Source organism: Gobio gobio (assembly GCF_949357685.1).
Source record: "Gobio gobio genome assembly, chromosome: 7".
NCBI lineage: Eukaryota > Metazoa > Chordata > Actinopteri > Cypriniformes > Gobionidae > Gobio > Gobio gobio.
In genome coordinates, this window is record NC_137103.1 from 21,854,222 (window position 1) to 21,878,840 (window position 24,619).

At 37.8% G+C, this 24,619-nt stretch overlaps 1 protein-coding gene across 1 annotated transcript in view; it reads right to left on the reverse strand.

Annotated features, from left to right (window-relative positions):
- Positions 1–386: 386 nt before the first annotated feature.
- The window catches only part of col4a2 (collagen, type IV, alpha 2), a 141,395-nt gene continuing 117,162 nt past the window's right edge, over positions 387–24,619 (reverse strand). Inside the window, exons 30-48 of the mRNA XM_079821021.1 lie at positions 21,323–21,484; positions 20,768–20,938; positions 20,470–20,613; positions 19,968–20,087; positions 18,982–19,163; positions 18,750–18,813; positions 18,567–18,641; positions 18,358–18,465; positions 18,163–18,270; positions 15,299–15,370; positions 14,936–15,061; positions 12,243–12,359; positions 11,774–11,935; positions 11,434–11,532; positions 10,426–10,572; positions 10,182–10,298; positions 9,665–9,856; positions 5,421–5,707; positions 387–5,338 (exon numbers count right to left, since the gene is read on the reverse strand). Of these exons, the coding sequence (XP_079677147.1) occupies positions 5,084–5,338; positions 5,421–5,707; positions 9,665–9,856; positions 10,182–10,298; positions 10,426–10,572; positions 11,434–11,532; positions 11,774–11,935; positions 12,243–12,359; positions 14,936–15,061; positions 15,299–15,370; positions 18,163–18,270; positions 18,358–18,465; positions 18,567–18,641; positions 18,750–18,813; positions 18,982–19,163; positions 19,968–20,087; positions 20,470–20,613; positions 20,768–20,938; positions 21,323–21,484 (2,708 nt within the window). The 3' untranslated portion in view covers positions 387–5,083. The remainder of the gene's footprint in view (positions 5,339–5,420; positions 5,708–9,664; positions 9,857–10,181; positions 10,299–10,425; positions 10,573–11,433; positions 11,533–11,773; positions 11,936–12,242; positions 12,360–14,935; positions 15,062–15,298; positions 15,371–18,162; positions 18,271–18,357; positions 18,466–18,566; positions 18,642–18,749; positions 18,814–18,981; positions 19,164–19,967; positions 20,088–20,469; positions 20,614–20,767; positions 20,939–21,322; positions 21,485–24,619) is intronic.

Below are 24,619 nucleotides of genomic sequence, written 5' to 3' on the forward strand. Positions count from 1 at the left end.
CTGTGCGCCTCAGCATGAGCTGACCCCGCTCTGTGATTTTAAGTTGCCTACCACTTTGTGGCTGAGATGCTGTTGTTCCCAGTTGCTTCCACTTTGTTATAATACCACTAACAGTTGACCGTGGAATATTTAGTACTGAGGACATTTCACAAATGGACTTATTGCACAGGTGGCAACCTATCACGGTACCACACTTGAATTCACTGAGCTCCTGAGAGCGACCCATTCTTTCACAAAGGTTTGTAGAAGCGTCTGCATGCCTAGGTGCTTGATTTATACACCTATGGCCATGGAAGTGATTGGAACACCTGAATTAATGATTTGGAGGGGTGTCCCGATACTTTTGGCAATATAGTGCCTCATTAAAATGAGAGATGACACAAATATAACAAACAAAAAGCATTTGTTGTTTTATTCAATAACAATATAATTCAAAATCAATGTCTTCAAATATTCCACATAATTACATTTAAAGTACATTTGCTAAAAGAAAAAAAAAAAGCAGTGACGTTCTCAATGCAAATGTTCTGCATTATAATCTGATTTGATTCTCTTTACTCTTATCAAATACCAGCTAGTGGTTTATAAGCTCCAGGACAATAATACTTGTGCAATGTGCACTGAACATGGGAAAAGCTGCTCAAAGTCCAAAACTTTTAGGGGACCCACATTAGCCATTGTTCACAGACTCAATGGAGAATATAGCCTGTTTGTGCATTTAAGTGGAAGTGGGACAAAGATTAAACTACACGTGTCCTGTAAACCTCAGAGAAATCAGTGCAATTGCTGTAACCAACAGAGGGTTCAAACAAACAAACCAGAATGAGCCTCTTGACTGGACAAAATTCTAGTAAAAAGCTTCAAGTCTCAAAGTTTATGACCTACGAAGTAAAATACCAAATGAATAGTGTGACGACATTACATGATAAAGGGTTCATGCTAAAAAAATACATGTCCAAGAGTGACGACACAAAGCTGTTCATTTATAGCTCCGCAATAAACAAACACAAAGCAAAAATAATGTACAGGCGGCAGAAGATAGTGTTAGCGTAAGTCTGGTGAAATTATATTTATATGAGGATTAAAAATAGCAGATAGCATGTGTTTAAGTGGCCTTGTGGTTAAGCATTGTGTCATTGACCCTGATAGATGTCATGGCTGTCCCATACGGATCAAGTGTAAAAACTTAAAGTAAGTGTTTGTGCTGTCTTAAAATGTTAAGCTTAGTCGACTTGAAATGTGAAGTTGTACTAATTGATAACGTGGATATTTGAGTTGACTAAACTTAAAATTTGACGGCAGCACAAACACTTACTTTTTTAAGTTTTTACAGTGGATTTAATTACACTTGAAACAAATGTTTGTTTGTTTTTTATTACAGTGTTATTCCGATTCCGATTCAGTTCCTCAATGGTTCTGTTAACAATTCTTTTAATAATTTTAAAGAAGAGGGAATATTCTTACTGAAATTTTGATTGCAATCACTACCCTCAGAAATCATGTCAAATTATTTGATTCGTTCAGCTTCCAATAGAACAAAACAATCTGAAACAAACTGTATACAATTCAAATTGTATTTTGCAACTTTGCTATCTCTTGTACTTCTTAAACCAACAGTCCTGCTTCCGATGTGTCATGCTCCACGTCCGCAAAGCGAGAAGGTGTGATTGTTGATTCACATGCGCAGATGATAAATAAGATGGACGCTGATCATTTCTGCATATTTTATGCTGAATGCATTTGTTCCAAAACCTTCAATTGACATCACTGGGTTCCAGTGATTTTAAGAGGCAGTGAAAGAGATGGCAGATGCTATTTACACTAAGGCTACGTTTTCGTTCAGACTGTCAGTCCAAATCTGAATCCGATCATATTTAGCAAGTATGAACGGCAAAAAAATTGGTTTCGAGCTACATTCATGCATTTCTGAATATCAGTTTCAGTAAACATGTCACACGTTGTTATAGGAAAAAAAGCTGAAAGTCGCTACAGAAACAAGGTTGTGTTGTCCAATATAATGGAGATTTGTTGAATTATGAGACCGGTGGCGATGACAGCACTGAATAAAACCACACAACCACTCCGAACTCTCTGCTGCTGCTTCAGAAGACGGAGTAGTCCGGTGCGGCGGCTACACAATATCATGTTGTAAATAAGACAACATCTGAGCTGCAAATCACCCCTTCGTGTTGCGATTGTTATTTTTGGCGTGTACCTACCAAACGTATTGATACTGAAGTATTTTACTGACCGTTTCTCTGGGTGGTTTCAGGCCTGAGATTAGCTCTGTTTTCACTGGTGTTCCCCAGGGCTCAGTCTTGGGCCCTTTACTCTTTCATATTTATCTGTCACCACTTGGTCATTTGTTGCGATCGCATGGCTTCCAGTATCACGTTTATGCTGATGACGCGCAGATTTATATACACTCAAAATCTGGTAAACACCCTGATGTTGGTTTTCTCTCTGGCTGTATTTCTGAGGCAAAAACAAGGATGAGTAATAATTTTTTGTGTCTGAACAGTGGTAAAACTGAAGTTATGCTCATTGGTTCCCAACTTCCCATCATCAAATTTCCAAAGCTGATTCACTGTCTTCGACTATTGATGGCTCTGTTTTGGAAACTCAAAGTGAAGAACCTTGGAGTTATTTTTGATGCTTGAACGTTTTTTCATCTCAGAAATATAGCAAGATTGCATCCAAAGCTAAATTTCTCTGTAGCTGAAAAGCTGATCAATTCCTTTGCCGTCTCTTGGATAGATTACAACACCCTTTTAGGTGGAGTTTCTAAATCCACACTTAACAAACTGCAATATGTTCAAAACACAGCCGCCAGGATCTTGACTGGGTCCAGGATATTATCATATTATCAATCATATTACTCCAGTTCTGGAGTCCTTACATTGGCTCCTATGACATTTTTAACGCTTGACTTAAGAAATTTTTTTTTAAACTAGCATTTGTTTGTTGACGTTATGAGTTATGGATTGCTTATTTTGAGTACAAGGGCTGATTATTATTTTTAAGCACAACATCATTGCCACATAAACCCACACAGATATTCCGGACAACAAACGAGTGCCACAGGACACATTAATAAGATTTGAACAGTTGCGATCTAATCGGAAACACAAATAATCGGATTTGGACTGACAGTTTGAACATAACTCCGCAGGCAAAAGTGGTCCAAATCTGATTCTTTTGCTCATATGTGACTCACAAACCACATGGAATCTGATCTTTTCAATTCTGATTTGGGCCACTTCCGGATGTTTTGCAATGCGACCTCAGTCTGAACAGTCGGATCGGAATTCATGTGACTTTTACACAACTCTAGATCAACATTCGCCTCAATTCTGCGCTGATGGAGGTCGCTCAAAAATGTTTACATACCATTAGTTCTTTGTTCACTTGGTGAATGGAATACGAATCAGTTCAGACTTGAATCTGATATTGGCCACTTTCAAAAATTACAGGGGAAAAAAACTAATATGAGCAATTAATCAGAATTGAGCACTAGGGCTTGCAGTGTGAACGTAGCCTAAGGCCGCGTGTCCACCAAAGTGTTTTTTTACGCGGCTGGTGTATTTTTCCAATTGTTTTCAAAGGAAGTGCCGCGTATTTAGAACAGCATGAGCGTAATGAGGCGTTTTTTACAAGTCGCAGAGAGTTGAAGAATGTTCAACTTTGAGTAAAACGCAACGCTTATCGCTGTCACTTTTCACCCAGCCGTCCAATCACAGTGGAGGAGGGGCGGGACAAATACAACACCGACCAACCGCCACATTCTGCTTGTACAACATCAACAGATGACAACAACAAGCATAATAATGGAACTAAATTATTTAAAACAAGAGCCAGAGCAAATAGTTTACATCGTATCGGCATTTTTATATAGAATCGATACATAAACAAACTATCTGTGAAATTAGACGCTAGTAACACCGTGGATAATCCGTATCATAGCAAGCAAAGCGTCTCAACTGAAAAAACGCTTTCAGCTGGCTAACAAATGCTTTGGTGGACACGCGGCCTAAGTGTAACACAAGGAAGATTCTGTTTTCACCAAGTGTGACAGCAACAAATTGCATGGCCCCACTTTTTATTAGGTGGCCTTAACTACTAAGTACTTACATCAAAAAATAAGTACAATGTACTTACTGTGTTCAAATTGTATTGCAAAACACCTTTTCTGATATTGAGGTGTGATAGGGGTAGGGTTAGGGACAGGTGTGGTGGTATGGGTAAGTTTAAGGGTAGGGTTTGGTGTAAGGGAAGTGTCAACTGTGTAATTACAAATGTAACTACAGAAATTAATTACAGATGTAATTACATGCAAGTATTTTTTTAAATGTAAGTACAATGTAAAAACATGTATGTACACAATAAGTGCATTGTATCAAATGATTGATTAAAATGTTAGTACATAGTAGTTAAGGCCACCTGAAATAAAGTGGGTCCAATTGCATCAAGAGCAGATTGCAATAGATGCTTTTCACACAAAGTGCAAATAAGTCGTATGCTATTTGTACTAAGGATAAATAGCCTTTGCTAACAAAGTTGGCTATTTGCATTTAGTGTAAATAGACACTGCCTTTTAAAACAATGGAACCAGTTCTGAATAAGAACCGGTTCTTGATCCCCAACCCTCGAGTCACATAAAATGCTACCACATAACACCAAAGGGCAGAGCAGTGCACAAGCATGGGCTTCTTTGGTTCAGCTGTACGTATTAATAACAAGAGATTCAGGTATGATAATGCTGAGGTAATAAGTTAGAAGTTAAGCACCATTTCATACATAGAAAAGTAAATAATACAGAGAAATGTCATAGCTATGCTTTCATGCATCTCTGGCTTCGCTTCTCATTAAGCACATGTATGTACATATCTTGGGTCATAAGGCACACAGTAGTGATGAAGATGAATCTGAGGGCATGTCATATGTGATGCATTAAATACATTAACTCATTTCAAAAGCCTAACTTGCGACATCCATTTGAAATTTGGAATGAAGGGTTTGCAGCATTCTGCAGGTGTTAATTGTAGTGCTGCTGCGATAGTGTCAAGAGTTCATAGGTTACAGGTCACAGGTTCTTCATACACACTTGGCAGCGGCTGATGCGTGACAGGAGCTGACCGGCTTTGAGTGTCTCAGAGGCAGGGGTACTCTGGAAGGACTGATCGATAGAGGTCAACCAGAAACTCTGCTTGTTGGCGAAGTAGTGACATGTACCCTTGGCCCCGTTACACTCGATGAAGGGAGTGGTGCGGAAATCTTCTAGACAGGAGCCCGGAGACACCAGAGACTGACCGCCACCTTCATCTCCAGCGGCCGTGTGCTGTGTGAGTGTGACAGAACGAGTTAGAGGTCTTGGCGAACACGTTTAAATGATGAAAGTGTAAACATTTTTCAAGTCTCACCATAAGGAAGGAATAGCCAATCCAGAGACTTCTCCAGCCTGCTGGGCATTGTGGGATGGTTATATCTTGACTGTGTACGGCGATGGCCACAGATGGAGCTTCACACACGGAACAGCGGCTGATGTATGGCTTTATCTCGGCCTCCTCCACAGGCATCATGGGAATTGGTGCGGTGGTGGACAGCCAATAGGATTTGTCATTACGGCTGGCATAGTAGCATATGTCTCCCGGATTGCAGTACAGGAAGGGCATGGTGTTAAAACGGGGGAGACATGAGCCGGCTAGACCTGGAAAACAAAAACAGAGACCTGTGAGGCATTTTAAATCTTTCAGACAGGGCCGTAACCGCCATAGGCATTGAGAGGGACAAGTCCCACCCAATAATAGGCCAAATTGACCCCTCTACCATTAGATTTTTCTTAATGCTGCTCTCCATTACGCACTGCTCTGTTTCTTGTTAGGATGGACGACAATTTAATAAGTTACATTTTTAGGCTGGTCTGCCGCAGCAGTCTAACTGTGCTTATCAATGTCAAAATGATAGCCAATCAGATCAAAGAAGGCGGGGCTTCATATTCACTGAAGATGAGTGTGAATCCCAACGCGACGCTTTTAGTTTTTTCAGTGAAAGAGTGTGTGCATGGTAAGATATAAGTAGCTAAACATTTCATTTTTGACAACTGTTTTATGATTGATGTGTTCAACAACTCGCAGTAACATATAGTGATGCAAACTACTCAACTTTTTTTATGGAATTTCGCCATTTTGAATTGAAAATATATATAATTTAAAGGATGTCATTCATAACTGAATGTGACGAGACAAGAAACGTTTTTTTACATTTTTGACAGACGTACTAACAAGAGTGAAAGTTTGCATATTTTTAAATAAAATATTATTTGTAAAGGGTTTAAATGGATTACTCCACAACTATATAGGCTATAACTAGACCTAAAACTTATTTTACTGTTCTTATTTCTTCTTTGTTCCTTTTTATTCCTTTAATTATTTAATTTAGTAAAAATAACCCCCCCCCCCCCCATTACAATATGCTGTCTTTGTTGTTTCTATATTAATTTGGGGATTCCAATGATTACATTATACAATATATTAAAAACTTATAAAAACTTAAGACATCTATAATGTAACAAAATATTTTATTTCAAATTCATGCTGTATACATTCTTTTGAATTTTCTATTCATCAAACAGTCCTTCCAGAAAAATGCGGCTTTTTTTTGTTGCGGGCAAAAATCCTTTATTATGCGGCACGTTTTCTTAAAAAATGTGATGGAAAATGCAGGATATTTATGCAATTTTATGCGAAGAAATTGCGGGAACTTGCAAAAACTGCGGTTTGATGAAAAAGAGAAAAAAAGCACTACATCACAGAAAGTGCTGGGAATGTTTAAGTTCTCTTCTTGTTTTATTGAAGACCTTAATAAACACATGGCTCAAATTTACAAAACATTGAGTCAAACTAGTTCTGTAGCTTTACAAAAGTAATATGCTACAACTTCTGAAAAAAAAAAGAATAAATAACTTCCTGTTTTACAGAGGTAGCTATACAAAACAGACATTTGAGTGCTTCCAATGCACAAAGTGCAATCTCTTAAAGGGTTCGTTCACCCAAAAATGAAAATTCTGTCATTAATGACCGACCCTCATGTCATTGGACACCGTAAGACATTCATCTTCGGAACACAAATGAAGATATTTTAGTTGAAATCTGACGCTCAGAAAGGCCTCCATTAGCACAATGAACTTTACACTCTCAAGGCCCATAAAAGGCACTAAAGACGTAGTTACAAAGTCCATCTCACTACAGTGGTTCTACAATAACTTTATGAAGCGACGAGAATAGTTTTTGTGCGCAAAAAACCCCTAAATAACGACTTATACAGTGATGACCGATTTCAAAACACTGCATCATGAAGCTTCGAAGCGTTATGAATCAGTGAGTCGATTCATGATTCGGATCGCGTGTCAAACTGCTGAAATACGTGACTTTGGCGATCCAAACCACTGAATTGACTCACTGATTCATAACGCTTCGAAGCTTCATGATGCTGTTTTTTGAAATCGGTCAACACACCGGGAAACTGCTTTGCGCTGTCTTTTGCTGTTATTTTTGTTGGCAAATGGGAATTTGCGTGCTTCATCATGGTTTCACCGATATCTATGGTTTCACCACGGGGTTTGCAGCTTTTCGATGACGTTCACGTCGGGTAATTACGTCACTTCAAAACGTTCCCATGGCAATAGGGGGAAATGGCGGCTATTGTGTGAAGTAAACAAACATTTTTCAACTTTCTGCTAATATATATGACTTTTTTGCAAAGAAAATGCGGGGATTATGAAATCATGCTAGCCACACATATTTTGCACGCGGAAATAGGCAATTTACGCTGTGAAAGTGCAGCGTATTTGAAAAAATGCGGCCCCTGCATAAATATGCAGACTTTGGCTGATTATGCATTAAATCATGCGATCGCATAATCGCGTTTTTCTGGAGGGACTGATCAAACATCAAATCCAGTAAAATATTAAAGCTGCACTATGTAACTTTTCCGTCCACTAGAGGTCGCCTATTCAAAATAAAGCGTAGTTTGATGATGCCACGTTTGAGCTCAGAATCTTGGGACATGTGGTCTTCACCTCACGGCCGGTGGAAAAGAGTCAGGATAGGACTCGGGCAGAAATCACGTTCATGGATGCAATTATTAACGTTACTGTAGCATGAAGCAGAGCAGGAACGAGTGTTGTGGAGCTGAGCAAGGCCGCTGGAGCGATTGTTAATAAGAAGAGCGGAACACACGCCTCGCGAGCAGCGGGACCTTTATTATGCCACAGTCGCCGGCGCCACTTTCGCTTTTCCGGTCATGAGTATGAGTTAACGCAGTGCTGTTTATCATATTAGATATATCTGAGTGTGTTGAATGATGTTATGACGTTACTCTGTGTGTTCGCTTGGTGGCTGCTATGACACTTGTTCACACTGCAGTGAGAGTAAAGCGTTTCTGCAAAATAAAACCGGAAACCAAGGGGAAACGCAGATATGATGCAATTGACAGGCGACTTCCTCACACGTCCCGGTTCCTTGGTTAAAATAACAATTTCTCATGATTTACAGATAGTTGGAAACATTTGGGATATTGTAAATACTCAACTGAACAAAATTTATAACACTGGCCTAGTGGTTTTTGGATATTTTACTGAAAAAATGTTACATAGTGCACCTTTAAGCAGTTTCAACATTGATAAAAATATGAGATGCTTTTTAAACAACAAATCATTATATTAGAATGATTTCTGAAGGATCATGTGACACTGAAGACTGTGTAATGAGTGAGTAATGATGATAAAAATACAGCTTTGCCATCAAAATAATAAATTGTATTTTAAATTAGTTGTTTTACTGTATTTTTGATCAACATACTTTCAAAAACATTTAAAAATCTTAAAATGTTAAGATGTATTAGATCATATGATAAGAAAATGATATTAATTACATGGTTGATTATATACTATTTATCTAAATTAAGTTTGTGCTCATACTTAAACAGTATTTATGTCAGCACTTCACAGACGATGAGTGAAAGGAACATTTTAGATTGACTCAACAGTCATTTATGACGCTATATTCAACAACAACAGCTCATTTCGTGCATCATACGTAATCACGCCATTTCTACGTCATTGCACATGCCCAAAACATTCCACTTTTTAGTGTTTACACGTCCTATTGAACGGATTAGAACACATTTAAACCAACCCTAATCCAAATGAAATATAAATGGCATTTGGCCAATTCAATTCAATTGACGTGGTTACATTTTACTTTTATGTTCCGACTGTGCTACTATTCCGATTTCTTGAATATTAGGTTCCATGTAAGCATTTAGATACTGCAGAAAATGCAAATTCAATTTCATAAGCTATTTCAACATTCATATTCTGGACCTAAAGTTGTACAAATGATGGTGGTGTCAGACATACAATGGGTCTCATTCACTAATAATTGCATGGATTCTTTCGTATTTGTACGCACAGGAGAACTTCTCACGAAACGTTCGTACGCACATGAATTTGTTCTTAACCTTGTTCTGATGTTAGTGAATGTGGAGTATTCTAAATGAGCGGCCGATTGCACAAGGTTAGTCTTTTGCATAAAACACCCAAACCATCTCCATATAAGGGCATTCAACACACGCTTTCGTTACAGCCTTTGTCAGCTGCACTCACCCAGGTCTTGGTTGTGGGCCTTCTCCTGTCCCTCAAAGTACATTAGGCTATAACCGTCCCATAATTTGGACATGCCCACAGGGCACATGGGGATCTGCTCAGACTGACTATGCTTCACCAGCAGGTAGCCAACATTCACACTGCGACCAGCCATTCCAATAGAACCCGGTAAACCAGAGCGTCCTTGGGCACCTATGTAATTAAGTGTACAGAAAAATGATTCACATTAAAATTATTACCATTCTTTTCATTGAATTCTTTCTGTTTATACAAAACCAATACCTCTTTAAGAATGTATACAATTTTGAATTTTGGCAGTCAGTAAACGTTGTTTTAAACTATGACATTGTCCTAACTGATCAAATGAAAGAATGATACCAGTTGCCAAAATTACACAACAAAAATTAAACTCATAATCATTTAAAATAAACCAGGACCAGTCGTCTGCAATCCTTAATCCACTAATCTAGCCCAGAAACCCATAATCCTCATCCATCTACACAAACACACCATTTACCTTCTTCGCCTTGCAGACCAGGGTAGCCTATTTGTCCAGGTTCTCCATGGAAGCCTGGATTTCCTGGTATTCCAGGGAGACCTGGCATGCCCTTGTGCCCCTTTGGACCCAAATCCCCTGTGAACAGATAATAGCTATTTACATGATGAACTGTGATTCTGGAAAAGCAGCAACAGCACAGAAGAAGCGTATAAATCACATTCATGACTACATTAGTTGAGGCTTAAATTGATGCTTCTTGTACCTGCATCACCAGGAGGTCCAGCAGGGCCTGGATTTCCATTGCGTCCCTGTGGACCTTGAATACCCATTGGGCCAGGTATTCCTGTCTCCCCTGGAAGTTTCTGTGGAATTGGTGGAAGTCCTTTAGCACCAGGTGACCCAGGAAAACCTGAAAGAACAAGGTTGAGAGAATGGATAAGGTACAGTCAGACTTGATGCAAATGTATTTCAGACACTGCCACAAATGCTTCTGATCCCGTTTCTCGTCTGAATAAATAAGGGAACAAAATAGTAAACCGTGTGCATGATTTATGAATTGAGGGAACGAATGAGTAAATCGTGCACATGATCAATTTCTCTTTTCTTGCGTGTTATGTATGTGCGGGGCTCCGTATGAATGCATGAATTCAGTAAGCAGATTAAATTCTTTGTATATGGAAGTATAATAATGACTAATGGCTTTGACACAAAACAAAACCCAAAAACATTTTGGATTGCATTAATTGAAAAAAACTGTGATTTTCAGAGCTTGCATTCTGGACTGAATTTATCGTGAATTTGTAAAGTGAAATAAAATAGACTGAAAACTGTCTGTCGAATGTATTTTTAAACAGACTTAATACTTTGTAAATTAAGTCTGGAAGGTAAATAGGGAATCATGAATTTTTAATAATGAAATTGAGTGTGAAATGTTTTCATTTGAGATTCACAGTTTAAATATACAACCCCCAAAAGTGCAAGCCCTGAAAATACGATGCATTAAAAATAATAATAATAATAATTCAATTAGTGCAATTTAGGTTTGTTTCAAAGAGATTAGTCATTATTTTATTACTATATTTGTATAATCAAAACATTATAAACACAATATGAAATATATGATTGAAATGGTTCACTAGAAATACCATATAGTAGAGCTATTTCTGCATATTAAAAGCTATTACTGTAAATTGAAAATATTGTATTATAATAAATTAAAAAGGATTAAAGGGTCATACATACAAATCATTTAGTGGTTTCAAATAATCACCTTGGGGTCCAGTATCTCCTTTAGGTCCAACAGGGCCCCTGTCGCCTTGAAACCCACGTCTTCCTGGAAATCCCATCATTCCTGGTTCTCCTTTTCCACCTTTAAATTAAATAAAGCATTCCTACATGACTCGAGTTCTTTTTCAGTATACAGGTCTCATCCCAAAACAAAGTGAGCAAAATAAGTGAGTGTAAAACAGGGTGTTTTGCATGTTGATTTACATGTAAGAATTCCACATTTTGTCATTTGCTCTTGTATGAATCATCATAATGATTCTTAGATTGCCGTTTTGATTTTGCCAATGCAATGAGCTTTACCATATTCATATTTCGTAATCTACCTTTTCTTCCTGACACTCCAGGTTCTCCTGAATGTCCTTTTTCTCCTCTATCCCCCAGGACTCCTTTTTCTCCGGTGAGTCCGAAATCACCTGAATTTCCTTTCTCTCCTCTTGCTCCGAATAGAGATGGTTCACCTGGAAGCCCTCTGGGACCAGGAAAACCTGAAGGATGACAGCAACAGGTATCAGACTTTTTTTTTTCATTTTTTTTTTCAAGAAAGATTTTAGATTAAGAAATAAGTTAATCATTGTGTGGGAAAGTGACAATTTATATTTACTTCACTAATTTATAAAACATATTTAACTCTTTTGCAAAATAATAATATTGTAAATAAATAATAAATGGTTGTTAATAATTTGGACAAATGGGGACCAAAGTCCCTTTAATTAGTCTATCTCCTTCTTCTTATACTGTCTGTAGTACTCATTAGTAGTGTTTATTATAAATATATAGTAATGGGCCCTTCACCTGGAAGTCCTTTAGTGCCTGGAAAGCCATAGTCGCCTGGAACTCCTTGTATATCAGAGAATCCTTGTAAGCCTGGAGGACCTGTTACACCTGGACGCCCAGATTGACCCTTATCACCTGAAAACACAGCACTTCCTGGGTTTAGAACTGATGCATAGTTGTAAGTTAACAAATAAATAATGCAAAAAAGTTTCAGAACAGGGGCGATGCGATTACAGCTGATGAAAAGTACATATTACAGCATTATAAATTTTCTCTCCCTTTGCATCAAAGGTTACTACTTACAACATGCACTGTAGCCAATCAATGTCTGATGAACGCAATGGCCAATCAGAGGTGTTTAAATTTGCTGCACTGAAGATCCGATTTGCACAAGCTCACTGAGTTCCACAAAAGTTTACGTGATAAAGTTTTAAATTTGGATATTTTTCTTACACATATGCGTCGATTTGCTTCAGAAGGCCTTTATTATCACCCCGGAGCCACGTGGAGCAGTTATTTGACAGATGCACTTTTTATGGACTTCAGAAACAGAGCAACTATGAATCAAATTCTAATGCTTGGATTAGCCTGGACTTTTGTAATATAACTCCGATTTTATTCGTCTGAAAGAAGAATGTCATATACACCTAGGATGACTTGAGGGTGAGTAAATTATGGGCTAATTTTCATTTTTGGGTGAACTATCCCTTTAATGGTAAAAGTGTAATTACACTGTATTCAGCACAAACTGGGCTACCATAATATCTGAGCAACATGTATGTACATGCTTGTATTTTTGAGAGAATAATGTTTATGCGTGGTTTTTAAAAAAACTAAAACATTTGTTTTAAAATTAAGGCCTCAAAACACACAATAGATATGTGTCCACAAGACTTTTGACTAATGGGTGTTGTTGCCTAGAGTTTTTGCTTCAAACTGATGTGAGAATCATTGAGCCTACTCATTCACATAAAACAATATATTCATGTACATTTTGTAAGACACTTTTTCTTAACAAAGTCCATATTGCGAGGAGGCTTGAAAGATCATGAATAATGCTGTTAATCACACCTGAGAAAACAAAATAACACATAATGACCTGCATAATGAATGAGCCTCAGGTATGTGACTGAGAGAGCAACAGGACAAAATAAATATATTTAGTTGTAGTTTATTTAGAATGTAGTCAACAAAGGCCTATTATATTTGAAATGATCAAAAGATTTGACTACAAAAATGCTCTTCTTATTTAGTATTTTTTCTTGTTTCCAGTCCAAATATCAAAAAATTCTTAAATCAAGATTCATTTACTAGATAAGTACAATTTTCTAGGGGAAAGTAAGTTTTTGCTTAAAACAAGTTAAATTATCTGCCAATGGGGTAAGACAAATAATCCTATTTCTGTTTGGGACAGAAACAAGAAACAAGATTTCAATCAGAAACAAGATTATCAGAAACAAGATTATTTTTATTACCCCATTGGCAGATACTTTTGCTTGTTTTAAGCAAAAACTCACTTCATTTTGGTTTTATTTTCAACAAAACAAGAAAAATATATCTTATGTCATTTTACTTATCTAGTAAATGCATCTTGGTTTAAGATATTTAGACTAGAAACAAGACAAAAATACTAAGAAGAATTTTTTTTTGCAATGTACTATTAAATTTTTTTTTTTAAAGTTGTCTCATGCTAAAAAAACTGTAATATTGTGACACTGAACAAAATTCAGCATTCAGGAAATACAAATAACTGAATAATTGATAATGATGAATGTTATAAGTAAAATATTTGGGATTTAAAGCAACATAATGAAATGCAATTATGATTTCAAAGAGTATAGGGTGAACACAGGTAGATTGGGACTCTTTTTTCCCAGTCATTTCAATGGCTTTCAATTTTTCCGGAATCATTTGATTTTGTAAACTATCAGATATACACAATACTCAAATATCATTTCGAGTTTCGGTTCATTTATGAGACATGTGTGCAATACATGATTGCCAGCCCTACGGCTACTGTCTGCTATATTTGATTCTTATTAAATAAGAAGAAAATATATTAAAAACTTTGATTAAAATTAAGATAGAATTTATACAAGATGAAATTCACTTTAACAGTGAAAGAGAGCCTGGTAAATATAAGTAGCAAAACATTTAATATTTGACAACTGTTTTAAGATAGTCATGATCAATGACTGACAGTAATATCCAGGCATTCAAATTGCTAAACTTTTTTTTAAATCAAATCTTGCTGTTTTTAATTGAAAATATGCTATATAATTTACATGATTCATGTCCATAATTGAATGCTTATAATTTAAAATAAGCAAGAAAATTACTAACCGCACACTGAAAAATACATTTTTATTTTATTTTATAAACTGCATGTTGCAAAAAGTGCAAAGTGCATGGGAATTAAAAGCTAGAAAAGCATGAGCAGACTATTAGCTATTTGGAGTGCAGCAATTGTTTACAGTTAATACTTTAAAATGAAATATTATTTGCAAATAGTTTAAGTTGATTAGTTCACAAATACAATAAGACCTTTTTTTTCTTTACTCCCTTAAATCGCTTTTAATCCTTTAATTCCTACTTAATTCCTTTAAAAATAAAAATACCAATTATCCAATTTAAGTCTGGACTAAAGCCCTGAATATCCACTGACCATAGAACCGCCCCTGTTTCAGAATACTATATGGATTTTAAGTTACCTAGATCTCCATTGAAACCCTTGCGGCCCAGATCTCCAGGGATGCCAGCCTCTGTGCTGGGGACACCGGTCTCTCCTATCTCTCCTTTTGCTCCTGGGTCACCTGGAGGACCCCGGTTGTCAGTACCTTGCAGGGGACAAAATAAACCAAAGATCATTAATTTCTGCATACAAATGATATGCCTTTACATAAGGTAATGTACAGGAAAATCGAAATAATAATAATCATTTATAATGATAATAATAAATAATAATGATAACATTGCTAAACTGTAAATCATGTTACATAATTCATATTCATAAGTTAAAATAAGATGTATACTTTTATAATTCCTAAGATAACAAATAACAACTGAAGAGGTACCTGGAACACCCTGGACACCCTTAGAACCATTCAGGCCATACAATCCTAAAAGGCCTTTAAGACCAGGAAATCCTAGAGGAAAAACGAGCCAGGCAAGGTGTGAGCATACATATATATAGTGGTGGAAATGGCTGAGATTATTATTAAATCATTTCACCTACGTAATCTCAGCCATTTCAATTTAAAATTTTCTCACAAATCTGTTAAAGAAACAGTTTCTGTTCAGATTTTAGACCAAAATCTTGATTCATTTACCTGAAGTGATCTGTTCTCATTCTCTCTTTTTTTTTTTGAGGATGCACACTGATAGAGAAGCATGTCCATTGGCTGCAACCTACAGGTTTTATGGCTAATCATGACAGTCGACATATATTGAGCTACATTTTTGTGCAAAACTCTGATCCCTTTCATATGCTATTGAGAGAATAAAAGATAGAGATCCTTTTAATTTCCTTAAAAATTCTAACCAGTGTGAACTAGAACCCTGAACTCCACATGGCCCCATTTCCAGGCCTGTATATATTGATCTGCTTCTAAATGTTTCTATGCAGAAATAAGGCTTCTACTTAATGCACGTAAAAATATGAAACATTCAGACAATCTTTATTACAGTTAGAGCTCTAATAGCTTCTGTAGTTCATATAAGTATGTCCTTGAGTAGAAACTAAATATGATTGTAGTCACCAGGATCTCCCATTTTTTTATGGTCACCTTTAACTCCTCTCAGGACCTCTTTCATTTGTGGTGGTATATGTAGGACTGGGTTTTCACTCTTTTGCATGTCACCCAATTTGTTTTTGTTCTGTTTTGTTTGTTACTTTTTCTTTCGTAATATTGATCTACTTCCGAATGTTTTGCATATGAAGTTACTGGAATGAATGAATTAATTTTATATTTGTGTACTGTTTCCAGCTAATGGACACATAAGTAAGGGATAATGTGATAATGTTGATCAGGGAAGCGCAGGCCTCAAATACCCGAACTAGCGGTGATTATACAGCGTTGCTATTGACAACAGTCATTTTTAGAATAACCGATCTCGGAATGTTGCGACCGACCGTTTAGAATCAAGCATTTCGGAAAGCATATACAAACTATATCGAAAAGTTGGTCGAGACAAAACTTTAAGTTAGCTTGAAAAAGTATAGCCAGAAAGTTTGAAATAGTTTGAAAAGTTTGAAGTTTAAAGTTTGAAATAGTTTGAAAAGTTTAAAGTTTGAAGTTTAAAGTTTGAAATAGTTTGAGCTTTAGTTAGTAGTTTAGACCTGCTATGCGGTTGCTAGGATACTCAAGTGGTTGCTAGAGTGGTTGCTATGTGGTTGCTAGGGTACTCAGGTGGTGGCTAGGGTGGTTGCTAGGGCACTTGGGGTGGTTGCTAGGGTGTTGCTATGCAGTTTCTAAGGTACTTGGCATGGTTGCTAGGGTGTTGCTATGCGGTTGCTACGGTACTCAGGTGGTGCCTAGGGTGGTTGCAAGGGTACTCAGGTGGTTGCTAAGGTCTTGCTTTGTGGTTGCTTGGGTACTCTGGGTGGTTGCTTGGGTGTTGCTATGTGGTTGCTAGGGCACTTGGGTGGTAGCTTTGGTGTTCTGGGTGGTTGCTATGAGATGGATAGAAATAGTCAGTAGATAGATAGATAGATAGATAGATAGATAGATAGATAGATAGATAGATAGATAGATAGATAGATAGATAGATAGATAGATAGATAGATAGATAGATAGATAGATAGATAGATAGATAGATGAGAAAAAATGACTTTAGATTTGTTGTTTTTATTGTTATTATTTAAGTGTTAAAGGATTAGTTCACTTCAAAATGAAAATCTCCTGATATTTTACTCATTCCCATCTCATCCAAGATGTTCATGTCTTTCTTCAGTCGAAAATAAATTATGTTTTTTGAGGAAAACATTCCAGGATTTTTCTCCAGACCATTGACTTCTGTTGCAACCAAAATGTTGAAGGTCCAAATCAATGCAGTTTCAAAGGGCTTCAGATGCTCTGCGCGATCCCAGACGAGGAATAGGGTCTTATCTAGCGAAATGATAAGTCCTTTTAACCTAAATTGCTCATCTTGCGTTTCCAATGATTGCACAACCACGTTGTACAGTTCACACAAGACATAGGCAGAAGTACCGCCCCCGTGTTTACAAAGCGCACGTGCGAAGACTAATACAAACGCCCTTTAGCAAAAAAAGGTAAAACAACGATGTAGGACGATTTTGAAGTTGAAGATGGGGTGTTTTTTGGTAAAGGGCATTTGTATTAGTCCTTGCACGTTCACTTGGGGCAGTACTTCTGCCTACGTCTAGTGTGACCTGTCCGCTGTGATTGCGCAATCCATGGCATGTCATAGAGCAGCGCAAGATGAGCAATTTAGGTTCAAAAGTATATTCATTTTTAATATATAAAAAAAAAAAGACTGATCGTTTCGCTAGATAAGACCCTATTCCTCGTCTGGGATTGTGCAGAGCCTCAGAAGCCCTTTGAAACTGCATTGATTTGGACATTTAACTTTTTGGTTGTCATGGAAGTCTATGATGTGGAGAAAAATCCTGGAATGTTTTCCTCAAAAAACTTATTTTTTGACTGACTAAAGAAAGAAAGACATGAACATCTTGGATGAGATGGGGGTGAGTAAAATATCAGGACATTTTCATTTTGAAGTGAACTAATCCTTTAAGCTTTCCTCTCTTGCATCTTCTGCAAAGTAATGCAATTTGTTACTTTTTAAGGGAGTAACGCAGTATTGTTATGCATTACTTTTCAAAGTAACTTTCCCCAACACTGAAAATAATACAAATAATGTGTATTCACAGATGTGTGTTTTTGTTTCATTAAATTTGACAATTAGAGCAACAAACCTTTTTGTCCCGGTTGGCCTTGGATTCCAGGGATTCCTTGCTGCCCATGCTCTCCTGGCCAGCCCTTAGAACCTTGGTTTCCTGGGAAACCCTGTTGGCCATCAGAGCCTGATAAAAAAGTGGATCCAGTTAAAAACTATTTTTTAGAAACAATGCAATTGCTTAATCAAAGAAAAATGATCAAGACTCTTGTACCTGGCACTCCAACTTTTCCTGGTTCACCCGGCTGACCTTTCATCCCTTCAATGCCATCGAAACCAGGACCTCCTCTATCTCCAGGTTGACCTACAAGTCCCTTCTCACCTAACAGACGTAAATTAAAAACTCATTTAAGAAGTGGTTCACAGGGACAGTTAAAAATCATAATAGTGTTTGATGCACTATAGCATATGGAAATTCCTAACCTGGAGATCCAGATAGCCCAGTTTCACCTCTCAGTCCTGTTGATCCTGGAAGACTGATGGTAGGACCCAATTCACCTTAAATAAAGGATCTTACGTAAACCTTTTTGGCAGTTTATTCAAGGCTTATAAGAAAATAATACATCAAAAATAATATGGACATTTCAGAGGTTTATTTATGAGCACCTTTTATTCCTTTGATACCAGAATCTCCGGGCCGTCCATAAGCACCAGGTGAGCCTTTGTCACCCTGCAATATAAGCCACAATGATGAAGCACAACATCTTGTATTTAACATTATATATAACTTCTTATATAACATTCTAACAGGACCCCATATACAAGGAGATTATGTGCGGTGTTTTAAATCATAAGTAGTTTTAGGAGTCAGAGAGAGAGATGGAGCTCATTATCCTACCCTGGGTCCAGACATTCCAGGGAAACCACCAATTCCAGGGAGTCCAGTAGGCCCTGGCATTCCCTTAGGCCCTGAATTACCTTCTTCTCCGGGAAGACCTTTGGTACCTTTTGTATCACTGGGCTCACCTGGATGTCCATCTTTCCCATCACCTCCTGGATAACCTGGCACACCTTTTGTACCTATAGCCAAAGTCAAGTTGAAAGAAAAGCTTTAAGTATCTATCTGAAAGGAATCTATTTGCTTATTCACATCAGCAAAAACCAAATGCAGAAATGTAAAGAATCAGAATATGAACAAATTCTGATCAACCCTCCTTGTGAATTTGGGTCCATTTTGAGCTGGAAGAGGTACATAAATTCTAAAAAATATATATTTTTACTGCGAAAATTAAACTTGACTGTTGTTTTGATGTTGTTTTGTTAGAAAAAGAATGCGCAGATTTCATACATTTACACTGTTGTGAGCAGTCATGACTTATGAGTTATAGGTTATAAGAATTCAATTAAATCCAAAGTAGTAATTCTCATATTATATGTTATTATACATTTCATATAATGATATATTAAAAAAAAATTATAATAATAAAAAAATATATAAATGGGGTAATAATAGTAATAGCATGCTGAAAACATGGTATCATTCAAAAAAAGAAAATTCACATTCACTCATTAATGAGAAGTTACTGAAAAGATCCAATATGGTTTTAGTTGAAAAACATAAAATTATGACCGAATGGACCCAGACATGCAACAGGTGTGTACAGTTTATTCAATGCATTAAAAGGGTTAATATTGTCTATTTGTGCATGTAAACATGGTCAGTGTATGCAGAAATAAGGCTTCTGCTAAATACACAGAAAATATGAGACATTCAGACAATCCACTAATCAATCAAATTAAATAGCTTTCATAGCTTCTGTAATTCATATGAAGTATGTTAATCTTTGTGTTCATTGCGTAGAAAATAAATATGATTGTAGTCACCTCTGGGACCAGTGAAGCCAGGATCTCCCATTTTTCCATGGTCACCTTTAGCTCCCTTTATGAAGTCTTTCAATCTTGGTGGCATAATTTCACCAGGAGGTCCCATTAGCCCACTTTCACCTTGAGAAAAAGTATATACACCACATGTTCAAGACATTATGCATTTTTCTTCTTGAATATTAGTCCACAAAGAATGCAATATATAGACAACAATGACAACTACTACATTAATAAAGATGCTATATCCCAAGGAATTCAAGCCAAATACAGGTTGCAAATAATTTCAGTCTAATATTTAGACCATCTATTGTTGACAGATGGAATAGTTAAAAATATAAATAAATAAACAGCAAATGGTCATGAAAAACGAAATTATGGAATTATTAAATGTATAAATGAACCTTGTAAGTGGGGGAAAATAGATAATAAATCAAACGTATGATATGACCATGGTAGTATAATACATATTGTGTATGTACATGCATAGAGAATCATGATTTACCTTTTAGACCTGGACGGCCAGGAGCTCCTTTTTCACCTGGTTGTCCTTTTGAGCCTATCTGTCCTTTCTGTCCTGAAAATCCTTTCACACCTTGCTCTCCAAGCTTTCCAGGAAAACCTGTCATGCCCTGACCACCTTTGGGACCTTTGTTGTTAAAAAAAACACTATTCAATTAATGCCATTTTTAGTTTAAGCACCATAAATGATCAACATATTTCAATCTGCTTATTGCAAACAATACATATTTAAATCTGCAGGTTCTAAGTAACATTAAATCAAGAACAAAAAGACAAATTACCTTTTAACCCTTGAAGACCACCAAACCCAAAGGCCCCTGGTTGTCCTGGATCTCCTGGGGTCCCAATATTTCCTGGAACACCAATATTTCCAGGGTCTCCAATGGTACCCTTTACTCCTCTGGGTCCAGAAAGACCTTGGTCTCCCTGATCTCCCCTTACTCCACTTGGACCTACAGAGACAGTACATTTAAGCATTGTTAGGAGAAAGAGGTTTTGCTTCAGACCACTGAAATCAAATCTAACATAATATATATATATAAAAATTCTAGTATAATATACATTACAAGTCAATGGGTTTGACTGAATTTATGTTTCTGATCCTAAAGACCATAAGATACATGGAATTTCCCACAAAACAATACAATTATATTGAGTCTGTTTTTGCTGTTTTTCCATGTATGGTACTGCTGAATGATTGATAGATTAGCTTGCTTGCTTGCTTAACTGACCCTACTGTTAAAAAATGAGGAGTGTGCTTTGGTACATGTTACAAGTCCCCTTTTATTGAAAGTATTTGGTATTCCTGGGTTTATACTCAGCGTCAGTTAAGTTACCTGGTTCTCCGGTTTGTCCAGCTGGTCCGGGAGGTCCTATGTAACCTGGCTGCCCAGGAAAGCCAAATGTTCCTTGCGGTCCAGGTTTACCTGTCTCTCCTTGAAAACCTGCAGGGCCACTTTCACCCTTGACGCCGATCATACCTGGCATTCCCTCCATACCTGTGACACATTACAATCCTTTAGTGAGTGTCAATAACAACAGAACTGATCCACTTTAAACATCGGCACACTTTCACTTTTGAGCTTCTGAGGTTTGGAGACACCAAGCTTTATAAGTGGCATAAAATATGCTTTTTTTTACAGATGCATGAGGTGGCATACATGTTTTTTTACATAGGATTCACAATCACAGAAAAAAAAAAAGTGTGCTGATAATTACGAAAACCTCAACATTTAAGACATAAGTATAAAATTCAGCATGGAACAGTTTTCTATCCAAAAAAATAATACAATAATCAAATCATAATAATAGAACAAAATCATACATTTCATACATACATTGTTTTATTGAATCACCTAAACATTTTAAAAACTATTTTGTATTTGCTTTTAACACTTAAACGCATACATCAGGTCTTTGGTGACCCGGGACGTCATTCACTACCCTCCTCTTTATTCAGTTTTTAAAGATAAACATTAATCTTCATAGTATTCCTCAATCAATTCATTATAAACAAAGAAAATTGTAATTATAAAATAATTTTATAATGCCTGTTTTCCCATAAATTTTTTGTACAAATTGTATAGCGTCACTAACGACCCGAGGTGTGTACTGTTCAAGCGGGAAATGGCCTGTGGGAAGAAACTGTTCCTGTGCCTAGATGTTATAGTGGCCAGTGATCAGAGTCGCCGTCCTGATGGTAACAGTTCAAACAGGCGGTGTCCAGGGTGAGCGGAGTCTGTGATGATTTTCCCTCCTCTCTTCCTCACTCTGGAAGAGTACAGGTCCTGGAGGGTTGGCAGGGAGGCACCAATAATCCTTTCTGCAGTCCGGATTGTGAGTTGTAGTCTCTTGATGTCAGATTTGGTAGCTGAACCAAACCAGACAGTGATGGAAGTGCATAAGACAGACTCAAAGACAGCCGAGAAGAACTGAATCAGCAGCTCCAGTGGGAGGTTGAACTTCCTCAGCTGACGAAAGAAGTACAGTCTCTGCTGGGCCTTTTTCACAAAGTCAATGTGATTGTCCCACTTCAGGTCCTGAGAGATGGTAGTGCCCAGGAACCTGAATGACTCCACTGCTTCCACAGTGCTGTTCATGATGGTGAGTTGGGGGAGAGCTGGGCTGTTCCTCCTGAAGTCCACTATCATCTCCACCGTTTTGAGCGTGTTGAGCTCAAGGTTGTTATAACTGCACCAGACAGCCAGCTGTTCAACCTCCAGTCTGTAAGCAGACTCGTCACCTTTTTGGATGAGGCCGATGACAGTGGTGTCGTCTGCAAACTTCAGGAGCTTCACAGAGGGGTCTTTAGAAGTGCAGTCATTGGTGTACAGGGAGAAGAGCAGTGGGGAGAGAACACACCCCTGGGGGGCGCCAGTGCTGGTAGTGAGAGTCCTGGATGTGAGTTTCCCCAGTCTCACGAGCTGCTGCCGGTCTGTCAGGAAGCTGGAGATCCACTGACAGATTGAGGATGGCATGGAGAGCTGAGTCAGTTTAGCTGTGAGAAGATCAGGCATGATGGTATTGAAGGCCGAACTGAAGTCCACAAATAAGATCCTTGCATAAGTCCCAGGTCTGTCGAGATGTTGCAGGATATAATGCAGTCCCATGTTGACTGCATCATCCACATACCTGTTTGCTCTGTAGGCAAATTGAAGAGGATCCAGCAAGGGACCAGTGATGTCCTTCAGGTGGGCCAGAACCAGTCTTTCAAACGACTTCATGACCACAGACGTGAGAGTGACAGGTCTGTAGTCATTAAGTCCAGGGATTTTGGGTTTTTTGGGGACGGGAATGATAGTGGACCGTTTGAAGCAGCAGGGAACTTCATACTGCTCCAATGATCTGTTGAAGAACTGCGTGAAGACTGGGGCCAGTTGGTCAGCGCAGGCTTTCAAACAGGCAGATGAGATGCCGTCTGGGCCTGAAGCTTTCCTAGTCTTCTGTTTTTTGAAGACTCGGCTCACATCCTCCACACACACCTTAAAGGGATAGTTCACCCAAAAACAAAAATTTGATGTTTTTCTGCTTACCCCTAAGGCATCCAAGATGTAGGTGTCTTCGTTTCTTCAGTAGAACACAAATTAAGATTTTTAACTCCAACCGTTGCTGTGTGTCACTCATATAATGCTTGCCAATGGAGACTAATTCTATTTGAGTAAAAAAAACATGGACAGACAACTTCAAATTAAACCCTGCGGTTTTAAACTTCCCGTGTGTGAGGTCAAAATAGCGGCCGGGTCATAGATATGTATACGTAGATTCCTCATTCGAGCAATCCACGCCATGATCCACGCAGGCACTAATGAGGTATCTATGTATATATCTATGACCCTGCCGCTATTTTGACCTCACCTACGGTAAGGGATGGCAGTCTGGAGAGCTAAAGCGTTCGTCTGATATGAGGTGATATATTTGCATAAATGCCGTTGGGTTTCTCCCAGAAACCGATCGTTTCGTGTCTTAAGACATCGATGTGTCGTCATGAGCCGCAGGGTTTAATTTGAAGTTGTCTGTCCATGTTTTTTTTACTCTAATAGAATTCGTCTCCATTGACAAGCATTATAGGAGTGACAGACAGCAACGATTGGAGTTAAAAATCTTCATTTGTGTTCTACTGAAGAAACGAAGACACCTACATCTTGGATGCCTTAGGGGTAAGCAGAAAAACATCAAATTTTCGTTTTTGGGTGAACTATCCCTTTAAGCTCAGGTTGGATGGCAGGAGGGGGGAGGAGAGGGGGAGCAGGAGGTGATGGGGGACGTGTGAATTGCAGATCAGAGCGGTTGTGTGGTGCGAGACTGGGTTTTTCAAATCTGCAGTAAAAAGCATTTAGCTCATCAGCCAGTTGTTGATTCTCAGCAGATCGGGGGAATGGTGACTTGTAATTGGTGATATTCTTCAAGCCTGACCAAACTGAAGCTGGGTCGTTGGAAGAAAACTGGTTTCTCAGCTTTTCAGAGTAGCTTCTTTTAGCAACTCTGATCTCCTTTCTCAGTCTGTTTCTGGCCTGGTTATACAAGACTTTATCCCCATTTCTGTAAGCATCCTCTTTGGCATGACAAAGCTGTTTGAGTTTCCCAGTAAACCATGGTTTATCATTTGTGAATGATAAGAATGTCCTGGTAGGAAT